At 51.8% G+C, this 21,389-nt stretch overlaps 1 protein-coding gene across 2 annotated transcripts in view; it reads right to left on the bottom strand.

The window, feature by feature from the left end:
* Window positions 1-21,389, bottom strand: part of MAN2B1 (mannosidase alpha class 2B member 1) — a 30,847-nt gene that overhangs the window by 8,655 nt on the left and 803 nt on the right. For both annotated transcript variants that reach the window (XM_044453689.1, XM_044453688.1), the window contains 13 exons: window positions 13,365-13,467; window positions 12,157-12,330; window positions 9,647-9,840; window positions 9,288-9,420; window positions 7,778-7,920; window positions 7,130-7,246; window positions 4,877-4,959; window positions 4,296-4,416; window positions 4,040-4,118; window positions 3,147-3,256; window positions 2,535-2,642; window positions 2,231-2,347; window positions 1,309-1,521 (listed from right to left, as the gene is read on the bottom strand). In XM_044453689.1, the coding sequence (XP_044309624.1) occupies window positions 1,309-1,521; window positions 2,231-2,347; window positions 2,535-2,642; window positions 3,147-3,256; window positions 4,040-4,118; window positions 4,296-4,416; window positions 4,877-4,959; window positions 7,130-7,246; window positions 7,778-7,920; window positions 9,288-9,420; window positions 9,647-9,840; window positions 12,157-12,330; window positions 13,365-13,467 (1,695 nt within the window). The remainder of the gene's footprint in view (window positions 1-1,308; window positions 1,522-2,230; window positions 2,348-2,534; window positions 2,643-3,146; window positions 3,257-4,039; window positions 4,119-4,295; window positions 4,417-4,876; window positions 4,960-7,129; window positions 7,247-7,777; window positions 7,921-9,287; window positions 9,421-9,646; window positions 9,841-12,156; window positions 12,331-13,364; window positions 13,468-21,389) is intronic.

Genomic DNA, 21,389 nt, shown 5'->3' with positions numbered 1-21,389 from the left:
AACTGCATCACTTGGTATCTCACTTGACTCGGTACCTAAGCAAGCGCCCCACCTCTGCCGCAGCACTTTTAGTACTTTCTGGAAAGCCTCCATGAAAGACGACTGCCCATGTCAGCTAGTTTTGTTTCTAAACTGGCATTGTCAAGAATGTACGCCAAATGTATTTCCCCACAAGTTAATCCCACTGTTTGTCTCAGCCTCGAGGATACATTATTTTTAACATAGCCTGGTTTAAAATGTATAACAAAACAGGTATTGGAAACTAATAAACAAACAATAACTCTAAAAAATGTTGGCAATGGGGGCAGCAGAAGCATCATTAGTGCACATGATGGGAAAGTGCCCCGTAGAGGCCCCTTTCTCAACACAAGCAGTTGCTCTTGCTTTGTATCTTCAGCAGTTTTTTGCTGATGTTTGCTGAAATATTGTAAAAATTACATCAAAATAATAAAACTAAAAAACAGATATTTGGGAACTAAGAATGGAAAATCCAGATACCTTTTCTGGTACCTGAAGGTCATGCATCTGGTTTGGGAATCTCTTATTGGCCTATTGCTCAAAGTACTGGATTTTGCCCTGGGGAAATGCAGCTGTCTTTTGAAAGTGAGCCAAGCCAATGCAATCTGAAGTGCTGTCGACAATGTGATTGCCAGTCTTTTGGGTACATACTAGATCGGGAGAAGCGAAAGGGAAAAAACACACGGACACCTTACATGCATGGCAGCAGACAAGAGCACGGCAGAGAGGGAAAGCAGTTTCCTGAAAAACGCCCAGTGCATTTTGGTGTGCAATCCATTATAATCTGTCCTCAGGCAAGTGAGGCACAGCATGGAACGGGGGGCTGCCACGTTCCTGCCTCCCACCCTGTTCATGTCCTGGAAGCAATGCAGGTGAATGTCTCCACCGCTGGCCATAGAAATGCCACAAATACCTGGACAGCCTGCTGTGTAGCAGCCCTTAGCTGAGGCAGCCAACCTGTGGTTCTCCAAATGGCCCGGCCTACAATTCTCACCACTGCTCATCACTGCCTATGGTTTTGGCCCACAATTTACCTAAACCTGCCTTAGATGGCAGAGCAGCCTTTCCCAGCTGGCCCCTTTCGGGTGGAGTGTGCAACAACTCCCATCACGCAGCAAGAAGGCACCCAAGCTGGGGGAATGGGACGGGACATGCGTCTCCCTCGCTTCCAGCTTCCCCCTTCACTTCCTTTGTAGGTGAGGCTTGTACGTAGAAGAGGAAAGGAGTGCAGAACTGGCCAGGCAGCCCAAGGCAGAGCGAGTGCAACGAGAGGGAAGGGAAATGCCATACCTCATTCTCCATCGACCAGGAAAGATGCTCTGCTCCAGGCTGATGGTGCAGCTTCTTCAGAGGCTTGGGGAGCACTGGTTGCCCACCGGGCAACCTGGAGATGGAGTAGGTGGTATAGCCTACTGGTGGGAGGGAGGCTTGGAACACCAGTTCATTGATGGCACTGCCCTGATCACGCCGTACGGCGCGGGTGAAACTTGATACAGGGATCACCTGGCAAGGAGAAGGGTCATTTCCACAATTCATGATTCGCACGATTTTCTACTCAGCAGAGGGCCAAGAAAGATGTTGATCTTTACAAATCCATGGTAGTTAAGTGGACACTTTTCTTGCCACACGTAAGACTGTGGGCACAGGGCAGCTAAGTGAGACCTGGCCCTCTTCTCCACATTTTTTGCTTTCATTTAAAAACCAAAAAGAGGCCTGACTCTTTTGCTTACACAGAACACCAATGGCAATTTTCTATCCAAATGTTGGATAAGAAATAATCCTATTTTCTTGGCCAGTGAATGCAAAACCACCAGGATGACTGATAAGAGTGTCAGCATTTGAGTTTGCATTTTAATAAAATAGTAACTCTTTATTGACTGTCCTTGTTTGAGGTTTAGTTTTGTTTGCAAATGAATAGACTTGCATTGTCCCCTACCCTGCATGAATACATAATCCCCCAAACACAAGGTCACACCACAGATGGAATTACTGGGCTGCTCACAATCCCCTGTTTGGTGAGTGGTGCCCACCAACTCCACACGCTACTTGAAGCATCCCAAGTCGCAGGCGGCCTTCCCACCAGACGCTTCAGACTGCAAATCCCTGGCCACTGCCATGCTGGCTGGGACTGGCTAGTTTTAGTCCAAAACCCCCGGACAGCAGCTGGCTGGGAAAGAATGCCACTGGGGAGCGGAGGCTGCCTGTCTCCTACCTCATTCAGAACAGCCTGGCCGTCCGCGGCCAAGACAGAGTAGCGGCTTCCATTCACTGGCAGGCGGATGTTCCAGCCTACGGGGCGCGCCAGAGGGTTGTAGGCAATGACGATGAACTGCAAGGGCAGAAAAGCGGCATGTTAAACCGGCTGTGGCATGCAGATTTGCTTGGCTGTGTAAGATAGCTAGGGAAGGCCTTCTCCAAAGCAAAGCACGGCCCTCGGGACTTGGAGGTGGCCCAGTGGGCAGCACAGTTCAGGCCTTACGTGGGGCGAGGGCCTAGACAACAGCCGCAGTCCTTACGCTTTGGGCGCCTTCCGTCAGCAGGCAGACGCTGATGTTGAGGTAGGTACAATAGATGAAGTTCTCCTTGCTGCCGGCAATACTGGCAAGGGCATTGCTGACCACAATCTGCAAAGTCAGAGAAAAGGGGAACTTAGGTAAGTTGGCTGCTCCCACCACAGAGACACCCGATGGTTTAGAAATACAGCAAGGGGAACTCGAGTGAAGTTCACGCAAAGGCTTGGGGTCAGGGCAGATGTGTATGCCGTGTCGTACGGCAGGCTTGGGAGGGGGAAGCAGCACCGTCCCTGCCCTGCCCTGCCCTCTTGGCAACGTGCCTCCCAAGCCGGGAGCTCTGGCCCAGTGTGCTCAGCCCCTCCGCTCTTGCCACAGGTTCTGTGATGTTTCACCGTCCTACTGCCCGAGTTTTTCCCCCAAGAAGGGAGCTAAATGGAGGCGGAGCCGGAGAAGGCTGCCTGGGCCAGGGATGGACCATCACCTCGCTGGAGACCGGAGGAGTGAGAGGAGCAGCCGCGGGCCTGTTTCATCCAGCCCTGCTCACCTGTGTGTGCACGCAAGGGAGGAACGGGGGGAAACGAGGCGGGGGCCCCTCTAGGGGCTCCGTGCGCACACCTGGCAGGTGTCCCAGCCCAGGGACAGCTGTTTGGCGTAGTCATTGGTCACATGCTGCTTCGCCGTCCCACTCACTGCATCGTGGTGCTGAGCGACTCCCATGGCCTGGCCTGTATGGAAAAGACAGCTGGGGTGTCGCGGCACACCAGCCCGGGACAGAGGCAGGGGACACTCCCGGCCAGCACAGCCCAGTATGGGCCTCACCATGCAGGAACCCCTTCTTCGCCTTGCCCTCCTGCTGGCCTGTTCCACTGTCCGTCTGCCTAAGCCCACAGATCCCTCAGCTCCGGCTGTGGCTGAAGCCTTCCCACGGCCATTATGAGAGCAGCTGCTGCTGTTGCTGCGCTCTTAGCAGCCGATCCGGATGGATCCAGCCCACCCAGTGATCCCCTCCCAATCCGAGCCACTGGGCGGTGGGTGTGGGCCTGGGTGGCCTCCAGGGGATGGCGGAGGACAGGAGAGCCTGGAGGAATGTTGTCCATGGGGTCCCGATGGGTCGGGCGCGACTTTGCGACTGAACAACAACGAACAATCTGATGGGCCACCTCTTCCCATACTGCCCTGGCCGTGATTAACCTCTTCAGCAAATTCCTTCGCTAAATACTCTTCCAGGGACAGATATAGTATACACCCATGAAGGGACATGATGCGCATTTCTCTGCAGTAGCACCTTGACTCTCAGTGACCAGCCAGAGGAGGCCCAAGTGGCATCAATTTTGTTTTACAACACAAATTAAAAATGTTTCTTCCTTCCTAGGCATTTAACACTGCACGCACGCACGCGCTATTTGAACTGAGTGGCGGTTGTTTGCTTTTAGTATGAAACTGTTTGGTTTCTATACTGAATTTGTCTGTGGATGATGAGCAACTTGTAATTTTAAATACATACGTACGCAGCACAGAACTGTTGGCACTGCCATATGGCCCCACATTTGCTTGTTTACCAGCCAGCACTTCCAGCTGGTTGCAGACCTATGGGAGGGAGGAGGCGGCATCAGAGAAGACCAGCGCTAGCCGGGCTTGAGGCTAAGCAGGAGGCAGAGCAGGACCAGGACCTGGGCTCTCAGGGTCTCCCTTTCTTCTCCCACTAGGAGAAGGGACACACCCAGCTCTTGGTCTCCCGCCTAATAAAAGAGCACGACCACCGACCTGCAGAAAGTTGTTGCTGAGCCGCTCGTAGCCTTTCAAAGCTGGGCGGCTGGTGAAGTAGCCTGTCCAGAACTGGTGGCCCCCGTCCGCGTACGGGAAGAAGTCGTCATATTTTACAGACCTGTCCAATGCAGGTGTTTGGTCAGCGGAACAGCCTATCACCCTCAACTCCCTCTTGAGTCCAATACTGCCAAGTAACAGTCAAGCATTCTTAAAGCACTAACTTGGGCAGGGAGTTCTACTTTAGAGATGTGAAGGCTAGGGAGAAATATTTTTCCCTCAAGTTCTCCAAAAATCTCTGGGGAAAAAGACAGTTTTTCACATTTTTCTTGTACTTTCCATTTTTCCAGGCTTTTAAAGTTCTGTACCACTGTGGCAGCTGTTTACAGGGGGGCTATACAGCAAACAATTCTCCTTCTACTGCAACCCAGGCCCCTCTGCTCTCATTCGGGGATGGACTCCCAGAGGTGGAGCCAAATTAAACACCCGCTTCAGAACGAGAGGGATGAGGCGAGCCCCACCGAAAACGCTCCTGCTACAACATGGCAGCACTGAAGCCCAGCCACTCCCCGCCCTCTCACCATGACATGTTGGCCTTGTTCAACTCCCACAGGTAGCAGCTTGGAGTGGAGTAGAGAACATTGATGCGGCTCCCACTCAGTTGCTGGGAGAGAGAAACAAGGAAATCAACAGGCGACCCACGCACTGCAGGAAGGGTCAGGCATACCGGCAGGACTTGGAGAGTGCGACAGAGCCTGAAATGCCTGGTGCTTGTTTTAGTTTTGATGCCCCCAACAAATGTAGCTCTAGCCTTCTTCTGATATGGTCTGAGCTGCATCAGCCAAAGACACCAGGGCCTGGTTCACACACACATACACAGTAGCCACCCAGAGAACAGGTTGAATGTAGGCTATGTTTGTGTTGTGGGTTGCACTTACATGCACCTCCCTGCTCCACCGTCCACAGGAACACAAGAGTGGCAGGGGCCAATAAGGCCACTGAGTCCGAGTCCCATTCAGTGCAGGACTCCATGGATTTAACCATGGGCTGTTAACCACAAACACCCCCGACTTCGCAATCCAACAAGAAACCATGGATTTGTACAGAGCAACCACGGACAACCCACACTCAGCCTGAATTCCAAGCTGTCATTATATGTGAACCAGACCCGGCCCAAAATCAACCCTCCTCGCAGGAACACAGCAGGGCTGAAGGGCCCACCTATGTCCTCCTTCCCTCTTCAGCCCCCTGAAAGTCGCTTCTGGATTTCAGGGTTAAAGACCTTTGAGAATAGCATGGGAGGCTGCAAATAGAGGCAAGTTATTGGAACTTGCCGCACTTCCACAAACAGAGGGATATAAAGAAGATCCCAGCCCTTGATTTTATGAGGACCAACAGGGGACGTGGCTAGGAAGGAAGAGGACGTGTCCTAGCACGCGGCTAGGACAATCATTCAATTTGTGGAAGGAACAAGACGAATGAAAGCAGCAGCCCTGTTATGCTTGGATTTTTTAGGCCAGCTCTTTCTCTTCTTGCTCCAAGGAGGGAGATACCATTGCTGCCGAGGGAGGGCAGGAAGTGGACAGAGAGAGAAAAGGGCTCATTCTCGATTCCAGGGGTTTGGGATGGGATGAGAAGAGCAGCTTTGCCTTTCCTCTGCTTCCTGCTGCTTGCTGGAGGCAGGGACCACAGGACAGCCCAGGGGCGCATGCATGAAGGGCTCTGAATTTGCTGACAGGTGAATGAGGGAGCACCAGAACCCACCATTCTTCTCCCTGGTTCAGCCCACTGACATATTAGCAAGGAGGTAAAGTTCTCTGTGCATGACAAACCATCAGGCACAGCCAGGGGCCGTGTCCCTCCTCCCTGTGCCCAGTTCTCCTGCAGGATCCCACGGGGAACAGGACGACAGTGGCTGAAACGGAGCCCTCTCAGCAGCTGCCACCTGCTCCCCTGCCCAGCACTCCTGCTAATGCTGACCGGGTGGGATCGCTCACAAGCAGCCCGGCCCTCCCAGCGCTGGCAGGGGAGCTGGGCCAGGGGCTGGAGTGCAAGGGCAAGAAGGGGAGGGCCACCTCATGCTGGGTCGTAAGGGGCAGCTGCTTGCTCTCACGCCCTCACGAAGAAGGCAAGCAGAGCTGCAGGGTCCTGCCTGTCGCTGCTGTAGCAGTGGCGGCAATGGATGGGGGCCAGCCGCACGGCCTCGTCTCCTCGCAAAGAAGCAAGACCAAGCTCTGCTGCATGCCACCTCCCCATGTCCAGACTCTGGGCAGACAGTGTGCTGAGGACACTTGTGGCTTCCCCCAGACTCTGGCTGATGGCAGCGGAGAAGAGGACTGCTCCACAGCAATCCATCTCTCTCTTAAGCATCAGCAGGAACCTGGGAAAAGCTGCACTTTGGTGGCTGTCATCAGCAAGAGTCCCTCGGCCAGAGCAGAAACGCTTTTTTTGGCTGCTCAGACCAGGGAACGCCTAACTTTTGGCTTGGTCAGAGCTTAGGGTGTCCACTGTTCCATGGTAGGTTACTTAAGCCCCCAGCAAGCCATGGGCAACTGGGGTGGTTTGTAAGCCACAGGACATTGCTGCATTTAGATGACATGTTGACCCACCATCAATTAGAAGTCACAGCTGGTTAACCATCAGCGTGCCACCATTTCTGATGGGACGCTCGAGGGCAACACCAGTTCCCTGGACCAGACCAAGATGGGCCGGGCGCTTCGCCTGGACAGCTCTGGGGGGAAGGCTTGTGTCTCGCCCTGCCCAGTCCGCCCCAGCACGCGCAGCCCTGTTCTGTGGCTCCTTCACCGCAGGGCTGAGGCCATGCCCCAGATTACCTGTGCGTTGACATGCTTGATTAGCTTGTCCATGTTCGTGTACCAAAGGTGCGCATTCTCGTACTGGAAGTCAGAGCCCATTGTCATGACAATGTGGTTGGTGCGATAGTATTTGGCCTGAGGGAACAATGTTGGGAATTGGGATGGGAACTCCTTTCCATGCAGGCACCAAGGACCCCTTCCACACCAAAGTTTGCAAAGGGGCTTCCTCTGCATTATCTAGTTGCAATCCTGTAACAACTCTGTATGAGAAATCATATTCTCTCCCTTACTGAAACCAAGAGACAGATCAAGACAGATGACTATTTAAGCTCGTGCTCTCCTGATGTCTTGAACTTCAACTGCTATCAGCCCCCGTCTGGGGGAGCTGGACAAGCATGGTGGGAATCCCAGGCTAAAATATCCAGACGGAATCAGGCTACCACCCAGCAAGTGTAAGTTCCACTTCCGCAGTCAAACCAGGAGTTTCCCAGTTCATCATTCAGACTCTAAGCCGTTACGCTGCACCAGCCTTGAGGAACCATGAGAAATGAGCCACAGGGCACCTTGCAGCTCTGTTCTGTCCAATGCACTTGCATCCCCCAGCCGAGATTCCATCCCACCTGAGAAGAGGGCCCCGCGCTCCAAACCCCGTCGCCCAGCTCTCACCTGAACAGTGGCGACTCCCTGGAAGTAGGCTACTAGCTCCTTCACATTGTTCTCATCACTGTCGTCATCCACAATTGGGTTGTCCGAGCAGATCTGATCCCAGCAGAGCGCGGTGGGCGGGTCGTAGCCATTTGGCAGGACACCTACCAAGGCACAGACAGGAGAAACGGGGACGGCACCCTGAGCAAGCCAGGACTTCCTCCTACCCACTGCAGTCCAGATGTTAAAGGCAGGTGGCCAGGTGAACAACAGTGGTGGGACTGAAGGTGGGGCCTTCCAGGAGGTGGGGCTAGGGAGACCCCAGAATCTCGACCATCAGTGCTCAAGGGCAGAAGAGGGAAACTCAGGTTCCAGAAAAGACTGAGCAGGGCTTCTGCTCAGGGGGTTACAGGAAGCGACACAGCAGGCAGGGGCCGCTCCAAGCACATGTGCTTGTGTCCTCCACAGCAGTGCATGTGTGTACGTGGTTTGCTTGACCAAGCCATCCAAGGCAACTGTGCACACATGCAAGTCACACCTGCATATGCACACACAGCAAGGCACCTACATAGCCCATAGGACCGGACTGCACTCAACACTGAAATTCATTGTGTGAGCTTCATCAAATGTTTTCTCAGCCCGATGGGCAAGTTACAGTATGAGCCAGGGCTCATAACACTGCAACCCAAGCCCTTCATGCTTTCAGACCAGCAGACCAAGCCCAATGCGTGACAAGTCTGTATGCTTAGGCTTGCAGAGTAAATACACTTCCACATGTGGAAATATTTCACAATAGAGGCCATCAGGGAAAATAGTTTGCGTTGCGATTTTGCTTTTTCCTGTGCGCCAACTGACACCTAGATTTGCACTGACTTGCACAAAGTATCCCTGACAATGGATAATGAGAAACACAGAAACAGAGCGAGTCAGAAGGGGCCTCCTGGGCCATCTAGTCTGGGACAGGCAGGAACAGTTAGGCAGAACATGTGTTATTCAGGCATAACACCGCTGGATTAAAGGATCCTCGTGTTTTGAGGACCGGATCCGTTTTTGAAGGGCATTGCCTTGGTGAACACATGCATTTATAGCACAGATGTCAAGCTGCACTAGACCTTCTGGGTACTGTTAAGCTATACCAACTTTGTGCCAGGTGCTGCCCCTCTATGTTGTTGGACTGCAGTTCCCATCAGCCCTAGCAGCACAGCCAACGGTGTGCGTGTGCTCCCTGGGGGACCAAAGCCAGCGCAGTGCATGCGTGGGAGTGCTGGGCAGGGACTCGGAGACCCAGAGCCCAGTCCTGACCTGGCCATGACGTCCACTGGGTGACTCTGGGCCACCCTCTGACCCACAGTCTCACAAGGCGGCCGTGGCAATAAAACGGAAGAGGATCGCAGGTCCCATCGCAGGCTCTTTGCAGACAGGGTGGGATACAAATGCAACAGCTGGAATTTGAAACACGTGGCGGGCCCCACATCAGGGAAGGTCAAGCCGGGGGGCCCCAGACCAGGGCAAGCAGGGGCTCCTGCCTCACCCGTGAAGAGGTCAGCCGCAGGAGGGTCCAGGCTGCCGCTCGCACGCCAGAGCTGCTCCATCTCCCTCAGGGCCTCGCGCCGGGCCTTGTCCTGGTAATCAATGCGGCCCACAAAGAGGCCATCGTAGCCCATCTGGAGGGAACAAGGAGAGGCAGGCCGAGTGCTCAGCAAGCGGAGGAGGAGCCCAGCCACGAAGACGAGCTGCGAGGTTTCAGGCCAGGGCGCCAATTCAAGCGCCACGGCCTGCTGGGCTGGGCTGGGCTGGGCTGGAGGGGGGAAGTGTGGCGAGATGCTTGGGGCAGGCGCAGGGTGACTGCGTGGGGCGGGCAGGAGGAATGTCCTGGGAACCCGGACCGACCTGAGAAAAGAGGGAGGCCTGTTCCCGACTGTGCCCGAAAGGGTCGATGTGCCAGGCCACCCGGGGGCGGCCACACTCGCCAAATGTCTTCTGCAGGAAGTGGAGCCCCAGGCTCATCTGGTCGATGACAGCGCTGTAGTGCACAGAGGCCTCGTCATTCATGCACCAGCCGCCGTTCACAAACTCCAAGCGGCCTGCCAAGGAATGGAGAAGAGGAGAGAACGGCCTGGTGGGACTGGAGCCCCTCAGCACAGCCCCTCCGTGGAAGGCGCCCCTGGGGACGGGGGATGCAGAAGCCGAGCAGGCACAGCCTCTGAAAGTCGGACCAAGGACCCCTGTGGGGAAGCAGCCTTTGGAAAAGGAGTGGGCCACCCGAGGCCCCCCTACAGCTCCCAGCAGCCAGCCCCGTTAGCTGTGCCGGCGGGAGGCCACATGCTGTGAACTGCAGTGTGGAAACCAGATGGAAGACTGAAGCGAGCAGTGTTATTTTACAACCCCGATACACTGCTCCACATCTGAACAAATCCTGGTGCAGTGAACAGCAGAAGACTGCATTCAAACATACCAAAATAAACATTAAAGGCAGAATGCCAATTAAGATATGCGGCTGGTCAATCAAAGAGCGCTTCTGGAAATAAAGGTGCATTCCATGGGCAGGAACAATGACTGTGCTGGTGCCCGTCTGCCCGCCCGCCCTCTGAAGGCTGCAAGGGCCACCCAGCAGGGACCATGCCAGCAGACTCTGGCCAGGCCAAAGGCTAGTGCAGAACCGCCAGGAATGTGCCACCGGAGGATCTGTGACACGCTCTCCCACATGTTTGCCCCAAGGTGCCTGGGGGCTTACGCACTCGCACCCAACCCGTACACCTGGCCAGCGGAAGGGCTCCAGTGCAGCGCCCTCAGCCAAGGAGCTGCATGCCCGGAAAGGGGCAGCTCCCGAGGAGAGCTGAGCTGCTGCACTCGGCATTAGCTCCAGCTTCTGGGCAGCCTTCAGGGCGCTCCCCCAGAGTGTGCACTGCGGAAAGCCGGCCTGGAGGTTACCAGTACTTGTAGCACTGGGGCCAGAAAAGGCTGGTGATCCGGTTGATACTGGGGAAGGCACTCTGGGCCAGAGGGCCTTGGGTCCAACCCCTGCTGAGTGCAGGACTCCCAGGTAAAGCATCCCTCTCCGATGGCTGACCGGTTGCCCCCTGAATGCCTCGAGTGGGAGAGCCCACCACCTCCCAGGGGCACGGGTTCCTTTTGTCTTGCCAGGACGCCGCCTCACTTTACTGGCCCTCGCTCAGCTGCTTGCTGAGTCCAGGCACAGGCCCAGGACTTCCCCGCCTCAGCTGGTTCATTTGTCCCTGGAAGAGAGAGCTGCGTGGCATCAGCAAATCCTCTAACGGCCGTGTCCAGTGGGTTCAGAAAGAGATTAAACAACACCGGGACAAGGTGACATCCTGTAAGCCCCAGACCTCAGTTGCCAAGGAACAGCCACTTGACGTTCTTCTGACATTGGCCCTGCAGGTGAGAGAAGCCCGGCAACACAGAGCCTCCTGGTCCCGCCTGCCGAAGCGATGCAGAGAACGCCGTCCGCAGCGCTGGCAAAAGCTGATGAGAGCCTGAGCAGAGTTAACAGGTCTCCCCTCCCTCTCCTTCTCCCTGACCCAATCAAGGGCACTCCTCAGGGTGACCCAGTCTGATTCTGCCCCATGCCCAGGCTGAAGCCAAGAGGGGCCACAGTTGTTCTGGCAAAGCCTCTCAGGTGCCTTATCTAAGAAAGAGGGACTTGTGGTGATTGCTCAGTCCTGCCGGGTCCAGAGCGGGCTCCTTCAGGAGTGGCCGTAGCACTGCCTCCTCGAGGTCAGCAGGAAGCTCCTCTTCATCCAGAGAGGCATTCGGCACTTCCTGGATCCACTCTGCACCTCTTTGGCTGATTCCAATTGGCCGGAAAGGGCAAGGATCAAGAGGCACCCAGGCGACTGCACTGATGTGGGCACGTTGCCCATGTCGCTAGGGTGCAGCAACTGGAATGGACCCCACAAAGTCCACCTGATCCAACCACTGGATTATGGGGCCACAGGAACAGAAATTCCAACCACCAGAAAAAATAAAAATAAATGTTTAAGAAGAGCTAATAACAAGTCACCCATCACCAGAGGAGGCTTCTCATGGAGCCTCTGCATTAGTCACTGTTCGGGGATTAGCTTCCGTTAGTCGGGAGGCCTGCTCAGAACAGTGGTTCATGCAGGCACACAGGAGTGGATAGACTCCTGTAAGTGTGGGAAATGATTCTCACTTTTTGAAAGGAGAATAGGAAATCTTCCGGGACACACATCCAGAGGGAAAGGAGGGCTGCCCCTTCCGTTCCTGTCTCAGTAGCCGGGAGCCTGTTGAGCTAGCTCTCCTTACTCTCCCCCAGCCTGCTTCTCCCTCAGAAAAGCTCCCCACGACCAGGACCACCCCCCTCCACATGGCCTGCTAGGCCCGTGTGCAGGCCAAAGGGCAGCCCCAACCCTCCGGCGTACCTTCTGCAACAAGCTGCTGCACTGCCTGGCGCATAGCTTCTGTCTGCAGCCCCCACCAGCGGGCAAAGAAGGCCACTTCCACATAGATGAAGCGCTTGCTGGGGTCTGCCAGCAGCTGTGGGATGACCGAGTCCAGGATGTACTGCACCCCGGCATGCTGAATGTCATTGCGGACTGCAAAACAACAGAGGGGGAGAAGTTGAGGAGAGATGCCCCGTGCAGTCCAGGGTCCCTCTCTCATGGACCAGGAAGCCTTGGGCTAGATGAGAGACCTCTGTAAAGCAGGGGGCCACAGCCAGACCCTCACATCCTGTCCTCATCAGCCACACAGTTCTCACAACAGTGAAATGAAGTACTAAGAATGAACTGACGCTCAACCGAGAGACAGCCAGACTTCATCACAATTGCTCCCCCTGCTGCGCCTACAAGCCACAAAGCAGGACAGCCCCCCCCCCCAGCTTTCCTCTTCACCCTCCCATGTGACCAGATGCTGAAGGAAGGTTTTATCTCCAGCAACTGTGCGCTGCTCTGACCTTGCAGGGCAGCTCACTGTGTCCACCCACACAGGCAGGGCTGCAAAGCAGGAAGGCTGCCACGCCATGCTCCAGTGGAAGCACCAAGGTCGATCTGCTAGCAGATACTGCTCAGATTCAAGGCAGAACCACCAGGCATGCCTGGGCCTGGAACACAATCTACTGCTCAGACCACACAGCAGGGCTAACAGCACGGTTAAGAGCAGGAGTTCCAGGCCAAAAAGCCCCTGTCTGAAGAGTCACTTCAGCCACGAACTCCTTGCACGGCTCTCTCAATCTGCCTGAACCCCCATTTGTAACATGTGCATCTGCCAGAAAACTGCCAAACAGTCGATGGTCAGGGACACATGGTTATGGCCACTGGGCAAAGCCCCGGGGGCCAGATTTGGACCCTGGGCTTCAGCTTCCACACTCCTGGTCTAGTCAGTCAAGAGCCTGTTCTAGTCCGTGTGCTCTGCAACTGAACTCCTGCTGCAAGCAGGGAAGAGCATCCGAGAATGCTCGCCCTGGCCCGTGTCTGGAGCCACGGCTGCAGGGGGTCATCTGCACCCACCGCCTTTGCTCCATCACTGCCCCTCCAGGGCCAGCCAAAGGCACAAGGCATTTTCCTAGCAGGCCTGCGCTGAGCTGTGCCGCAACCCCTCTCACACATCTGCCCAGCATTTTTCAACTCACCTCCAAAGAAATACTGGTCCACTGTCTTCAGCCAGCCCACATCATCATGTGTGTGGGGGACCAGATGAACGTTCAGCATGTCAGGTTTCGTCACTGGGCAGGACTAAAAGAGGCAAAGAACAAAAAGAGAAATGAGAGAGATAACAAACATTTCTGAGCCAAGGGAGGCTACCCACCAGGCAGCAGAGTCCGCCACAAGGTGATAGCAGTCATTGAAGCAGGAAAAGCTCAGTATAACTGGAAGGAAGCAGTTATACCAGCCCTGCTAATGGCTAATGGAAGGCCTAACACGAGCAGCTTCAAGGCTATTGACTAAATACTACTGCTTTCATTTGCCACGTCAACAGTATACTAGCCATGCTACTGAAATACAAAACCCTTGCTTACAAAAGCTGGGATCCGGGTTTCTTTGCTGCTTGTAGAGAAGCACAATTCAGAAAGAACTCAGAACGACAGAAAATGAGGTCTTCCATGTTCTATTCCTGCCTTGAATGACCACAGATTTCTAACCCAGCTTTCAGTGCAAGGCTTTCAAGGCAGCTAATGAAATAGAAAATAAGTTGACCAAGCCCACCAATCCACCTCCCATACAACATCAGAAGCAGTTAAAGACCATCAAGTAAGATTCACATATGATCCATTAAAATCAAAGGCAGAGTAAGATGCACCTGCTGCTGCAGAGATGCACAGTTAAGTGCAGAGACTTCGTGATTAGCAGGAACAATTAACAACAGCCACCTCACCTCTTTCAGGCCTCCTCCATCTCTGAGAGCTTAGCTGCAGTTCTCATAGCACAAGGGAAGCAATGGATTTTTCCAGCAAAACACACACAGGGAGAGTTCACACAACACAACAAACAAAGGTCAGGGAGCGTTCGTGTGCCATGACTCCTGGTAACTTAGCACACATTCCCAATAGGCAATTACAAATCCTGGCTCCTTCCACCATCCTCCATCCCCACCTCCATTCTCCTGCTCCCACCACGCATCCCAGCAGCCACTACTAGCAAAATCCCCCTTTTCCTGTGCTGTTCCCTGAAAGTTCCCTGAAAGTGCCATCTGCCTCTTCTTGACTGAGGTTTTGGGGTGGGTTCTCCTTCTTTCCCCTCCTGATTGCATCTCTATCTTTTTAATACTTCCTAGCCAAACCAGGCTCCACAGGAGGGGGCTTTTTTTAGCTTAAAATAAACACTTCTGGAGTGATTCTCCCCTTTCTCTCCATGCTTTTGGCAAGTGATGGCATGAGTGTCACTAGGAGGCTGTGGGTAAACAGACAGGATGCCAGAAGCAGCTTTTTTTTGTTGACTCTCTTTTCGTAGGACTCTACAGTGTTTTTCACCAGAAATGGAAAAATGGAACACCTGGGGCTATGTGTCTTGACAGACAATCACAATGAGCAGGAACAACACATGCAACTGCAGCTTCCTGTTGCAGTTTCTGCATCTGAAACAAGCTCTGGTGATATACCATGAACAGGTCCAGATAAATCCATACATTAAAAAAAAGGATTCCTTGTTGCGATGGGCAAGCCCAGTCACAGAGTGATAAACATGGATCAGCACAGCTGCCTGCATTTTTAGCCTTTCCTTGGGAGCATGGATGAGAAGCAGGATTTCAAAGTGTACCTCTATACCAAGACCACCACTGAAAAGGCTGCCTCCCTTGTTACTCCTCATCTAACTGTTGAAGGGAGCTGGCTTTTAGAACAGGGCCTCCCCAAACTGGCACACTCCAGATGTGTTGAACTAAGACTTCCATCATTGCCAATGAGCATGGCTCCAAAAAGGAATGAAAAGGCCCACATGGGAACTGGGATTCCTTCAGGTTTCCAAAGGATTGGGATCAAGCTAAGAAGTGTGACCTATCTAGAAAGACAAGGTCTTCAGATTGTAGCCATTGCCTAATCCCCCCAGTACTAGGAATATAGTAGACTTTAGTGAAGTATAAAAGCAGTTGCCGCTGGGTGTCCAGTTTCCCCAAATTCTTGTCAAGGATCTGAAAACTGGAATGCAGAAGTAGCACTTGAGATTCAGCTTCCTAAAGGGAGTCCTTGCACAACAATCATAATTTCCAGCATACTGCTTTTGTGCGTGGCTGTTCCTTGCTTGAATTTAAATGCCACTGTGCCTAGCTCTGCATCTCTTAATGGGATCCATCATTCTATACAATGCAAAGGCAAAAAAGCCTTTGCTCACTTACTTTGGCAGGAAGCCCCATTAACCAAATGTTGTAACCCCCCTCATAAGCAAGCACGTAGCCAGGGCATGGCTCATCACGAGTAGCACGTAGCCAGGGCATGGCTCATCACGAGTATCAGGGTGTCCTGTTCGCATGAGAACAAGTACACGAACACGGATGTGCACGCTACGCAAAGCTGACGACAAAGCAGGCTACACTCCAGCATTACCAGTATCACCGCAGCCGTTATGCCCTTGTACCCACGCTTGCTTGCTTTTGCATGAAAAATGTGCTCTCCCCTATTGTTTCTCTGTTGTTCCCCTATTGTTCGCTGTCATTCAAGCATAAGTGTAAAAGAGTATAAAAATCAAATGTCTCTCCTCTGCCTGCTACCACACTCTCACGAGTGCATGGTCCCTGCCGGCAGGTAAAAATAAATCTCTCTCGATAATTCCAACCAGTCTCTGGTCTCGTCCGTAAAATCTCGCCATACAACAATTGGAGGCCCCAGCGAGATCTGAGACTATCTGTCTTGCCTCCCGCCGACACCAGGGATGGGCCCACAGGCATCTTATGCCTCTGCCCCGGCTCGGTGGGACGTCTGACTAGCTGAGAGAGGAATTACCGGTAAGTGCGCACGGCGGTTACCCACCATTAGTATCTGCAGATCTGGTATTGGAAAGAAAAGTCTGCTGGACGCAGCGTAAGGGCTACTTTCCGGTCTGAGGTGAGACGTCGCTTCCGGCCTCAGTTCCTGTTTAGATTGTCTTGTCTTGTCGTCTGTCTTGTTGCTCTCTGTTTTGTCGATGTTTTGTCATCTGTCTTGTCTGTTTTGTCATCTGTTTTGTTGATCTGACACTTGGGATTCTCAGTATGGTTTATGTCCTGTTCTATCGTTGCTGTCTGTGTTTTCTGTTTGCATTGAAATGTGTTCCCCTTTCTGGAAGGTAAGCATAGCATAGCCCAGAGTGGGTTTTGGGGTTCCTCAGGAAATAGAAGCTCCCCACGCAGCCGCACCAATCTGTCCTCTTCAGGGCAGGGTTGAAAGCAAGGGTGTGGATGGGTGTTCTTGCCCCTGAGATGAGAGTGTGTGTTAACCTGGCTTTGATTGAGAAAGATTCATGAGGTCATTTGCCTGAGCCCAGGCATGGCGAGCCAGCCAGGAACATGGCTGAGTCCGGCTGGGAAAAAGGTGATGATCAGGGCATGTGTGTGTGGGATTTTTTCCTTCTCCCATTCCTTGTATATGAGCCAAAACTGGGAAGTAAGGAAATGTGTGGCCCTTGAATTGGGCTTGCAAACACAGGTCCTACCCAGTTTTCTGGACATCCTCAATAAGCTTATCCTGTGTGAAAGCCCTGTGTGCAAGAGGGGTTATATAGAAACATTTTTATGAAGGTCCTTTCCTTGTCAGAAACCAGGAACACTGTTTTAATGTCTTTAATGTAAGTTTTCTGCCTCTCCCATCTGCCTTACAGCCCTCCTAAGTAGGAAAATTCCTTTTTGTGAGATTAAATAATTGTGTTTGAAATTCCAGGAGGGGATGCTGATGGGCAGAGGAAAGATGGGAAAAAAATGTGTATACTGTTGGGAATACTCAGTAGGAATCCTGAAAAGGATTCCCAGTGAGATAAAGAAAGGGTTTTACATTGGGAACATATTGCAGGTAAAGTTTTGCAAATTTAAATTGTTGTGTTTAGCAGTCAGCCTGAGCAGTAGCAGGCTGGAATTCAACAGGGCAGAGTGTAAAATCAGGGGAAGACAGATTGCAGTTGACCATTAATAAATATTTCTGCCAAATTGGTTGGTTTTTCTTCCCCTGTTGAACTTGCAGCTGTTTGGAATGTGAGTGAATTCTAAGAGTTTTGGTAAATGGTGATTTGGTACTTTTTCTACTGGAAAAAAATATGGGAAGAAATGTGTAACTTTTGGAGAAAAACAAATGAAAAAAGAGGAACAGTCTACCTTGCTAAGAGCACTCCCATTATTTAAAGAGATAGTAACTGCAGCCTCTTCTCTGGGTTTGGTCTGGCCAACTGAATTCAGGAGGGATTTGTGCTGGAAAATTTGGAGTTCTTGACTCTGTGGACTTGGCTATTCCACAGAACCAAGAAAAGGGGGGATGCTCTGGCAGGAAGATACCACAAACACCACTTTGTGAGTACTGCAGAAGCAGCACATACAGCCTCTGAGCATGTGCAGAGTTCAAAATACTTTGGGAGGTTGAGCAGCTCCGCTTCCAGCCACAGATTGGAGGCAGGCTTGCACTAGTTCTCAAAGAAAGTCTTTGAGTCTCTAGAAAACTCTAAAAGGAAATCTTGGTGTCTTGAAAATAAATAAAAGTTGTGTAACTGAGGTAAGGCATTTGAGTGTTCAGAGCTTGTACTGCCTCTGGAAAAATTCTGCCTGGGAAGGGTTGGGTTAAAACAAAGACCCTCAAGCACTCTCAATGAGTCACTAGGGTTTTTTTAGGAAGGGAATCCTTCCAAAAAGCAACGTTGTGAGCATGTGATTTGTGTCAGCCATCAAGAGTTTTCCCTCTCCAATAACTTCTATTTTTCTATGCAACATGGATCTGGGTCTTATATATGTGTGTGGGTATAAGTTCTGAATTCTGAGTATACCATTTTGTTATTTTGCTATGTTACAACTGAAGGATTGGGAGGAAATGGATGAAACTCTGGGGCTGTGTATGTGTATGCAGTAGGAAGAGTTTCTTTTCAAATCTATGAGGCTACTTTTCCCTTTGGTGTCCAACAGAAAGTTTTGTTTCCTTTTTCCTTTTGCAATGTGCCAAATATTAATGGTAGTAATATTGCTGTTACTGTTGTTACTGGTACTGATGCCCTTACAGTAGCCTAATGTTTGTTGGGGACTGAGCCCATTTGCCAGCCCAAGGATGCCCAAGGATGTTCATCTAAATGCGCAAGCATTGATTGTTAGATGAAATGTGCATTAGTTCAGGTTTGTTTGTGTTAACAATGGGTTGGTGCGTTTTGCATCTATGTGGAAGAGTGTCATCTCTGCAATCTCATTGTCCAGCAGAAAGCACATTTCTCTTTAGCCTAGGCAAGCAACAGGTTCGTGCAACACCAGTGCAACACCAGTTCAACAAAGGCTTTATTTGGTGTGCATTTTTTTTGCATTGTTTGGATTGATTTATACCTGGAAACAGCAGAACCCCCCTTTCTCTGAAAAACCACAAGGCCCCCGGGAATCCCCCTCCGCTTTCTTGGAACACCTACTTGAGGCATATAGGCAATACACACCTATAGACCCTCCGGCGGCTGAAAACACGCGTGCGCAATTAACACAGCCTTTGTTTCACAGTCAATTAACACAGCCTTTGTTTCACAGTCGTCCCCAGACATCCAAAAAAAAAAAAAATCAGAAGTTAGATGGCTGGGGCCTCCAATTGTTGTATGGCGAGATTTTACGGACGAGACCAGAGACTGGTTGGAAGTATCGAGAGAGATTTATTTTTACCTGCCGGCAGGGACCATGCACTCGTGAGAGTGTGGTCGCAGGCAGAAGAGAGACATTTGATTTTTATACTCTTTTACACTTATGCTTGAATGACAGCGAACAATAGGGGAACAACAGAGAAACAATAGGGGAGAGCACATTTTTCATGCAAAAGCAAGCAAGCATGGGTACAAGGGCATAACGGCTGCGGTGATATTGGTAATGCTGGAGTGTAGCCTGCTTTGTCGTCAGCTTTGCGTAGCGTGCACATCCGTGTTCGTGTACTTGTTCTCATGCGAACAGGACACCCTGATACTCGTGATGAGCCATGCCCTGGCTACGTGCTACTCGTGATGAGCCATGCCCTGGCTATGTGCTTGATTATGAGGGGGGTTACAACACCAATGAGGGTTCTGTCTGAGTAAAGGCAGGGAAAGCACTGCCCAGAGCTTGTTCTTTTCCTGCTTTTGTTTACTTACCAGATCAATATAACCCTTGCCTGTCTTGGTTAATAAATAATTCCAAGCACGGGACTGGGACCTGGATCTTGGAAGTGGTTAATGCTTCTCTGAGGGAGGGTCGGGTGCCTGCCCCTTTAAAGGAGGCAATAGTCCGACCGGTCCTGAAGAAAGCGTCACTGGATCCAGAGATGGCCACTAACTATAGACCTGTGGCCAACATCCCGTTTCTGGACAAGGTGTTGGAGCGGGTGGTGGCGGGACAACTCCAAGCACTCTTGGATGAAACTGATTATCTGGATCCTTTTCAGTCCGGCTTCAGACCCGGGTACGGTACTGAATCTGCCTTGGTCGCCCTGTACGATGACCTGTGCAGGGAGAAGGACAGGGGGAGTGCGTCCCTGTTGGTTCTTCTGGACCTCTCAGCAGCTTTCGATACCATTGACCATGGTATCCTCCTGGATAGGCTAGCGGGATTGGGGGTCGGAGGCACTGCTTTGCAGTGGTTCCGCTCCTATCTCAACGGCCGATTCCAGAAGGTAGTGCTGGGGGACTATGGCTCTGCGCCATGGCAGCTATGCCATGGAGTACCGCAGGGGTCCATTTTGTCCCCTTTGCTGTTTAACATCTACATGAAACCACTGGGAGAGGTCATCAGGAGGTGTGGGCTGCGGAATCATCAGTACGCTGATGATACCCAGCTCTACCTCTCGTTTTCCACCAATCCAGGTGAGGCAGTGGCTGTGCTGAACCGGTGCTCGGCCGAGGTAATGGGCTGGATGAGGGCCAATAAACTGAAGCTCAATCCAGACAAGACGGAGGTCCTGTTGGTTGGCGGATCGGGCTTCGGAGAGGGTGGATTTGACCTGGTCCTGAATGGGGTTGCACTCCCTCTTAGGGACAAGGTCCGCAGCTTAGGAATACTCCTCGACCCGGAGCTTTCATTGGAAGCTCAGGTGACAACGGTGGCGAGGAGCGCTTTCCTTCAGCTTCGGCTGATTAATCAGCTGCGCCCCTACCTGGAGTATGACTGCCTGGCGACGGTGACACATGCACTGGTGACTTCCCGCCTTGACTTCTGTAACGTGCTTTACGTGGGGCTTCCCTTGAAGACGGTCCGGATACTTCAATTGGTTCAAAATGGAGCTGCCAGGCTGCTGACAGGGACTGGGCATTATGTTCACATGACTCCAGTCCTCCGTCAGCTTCACTGGCTTCCCATTGAAGTCCGGGCCCAATTCAAGGTGTTGGTGATGACCCATAAAGTCCTAAACGGCTTGGGTCCTGGTTACCTGAAGGAGCGCTTACATCCATATATGCCCGCCCACCCCCTGAGATCTGCAGGAGAGGCCCTTCTCGGGAACCCTCCGTGAAAGAAATTAGGAGGGTAGGTACTCGGAGGAGGGCTTTCTCTGCGGTGGCACCCAATCTATGGAATGCACTTGTATTTATTTTATTTTATTTTCATTATTTGTTTTTCGGCGCCAGGTGAAGACCTTTTTATTTAAACATCATTTTAATTGTGAACAATATTTGCTTATTTATCTGGCCAGGGCGACTTCTTTTATATTTTATATTTATTTTATATTGTTAATTTTAATTTTATATTGTTATTTTTGTATTTTATTGTATTTTATTGTGTTGTAAGCCGCCCCGAGGCTTCGGCAAGGGTCGGCATAGAAATGTTCAAATAAATAAATAAATAAACCCAGCACAGTAGCGACACAGAAAGAAACAGATATACAGAAGTTATCCAGTGGAGCCAGGCTACATCAGGGGGGAAGTGACCTCTGGCAGCCAATTGACAGAGGAAACTAGGAGTATAATTTCTGCTTTCTTTGCAAGGATTACTAGAGGCTTATCTCAAGGGAGGGTAGCATACCTGCAGCTCTTCAGATATTTCTACTGTATATCCAACTTTGCCA

The sequence above is a fragment of the Varanus komodoensis genome, unplaced genomic scaffold (genome assembly GCF_004798865.1).
Source record: "Varanus komodoensis strain SLA01 unplaced genomic scaffold, ASM479886v1 scaffold7_1, whole genome shotgun sequence".
NCBI classification, from domain to species: Eukaryota; Metazoa; Chordata; class Lepidosauria; order Squamata; family Varanidae; genus Varanus; species Varanus komodoensis.
This window is presented reverse-complemented; position numbering and strand designations above follow the sequence as displayed.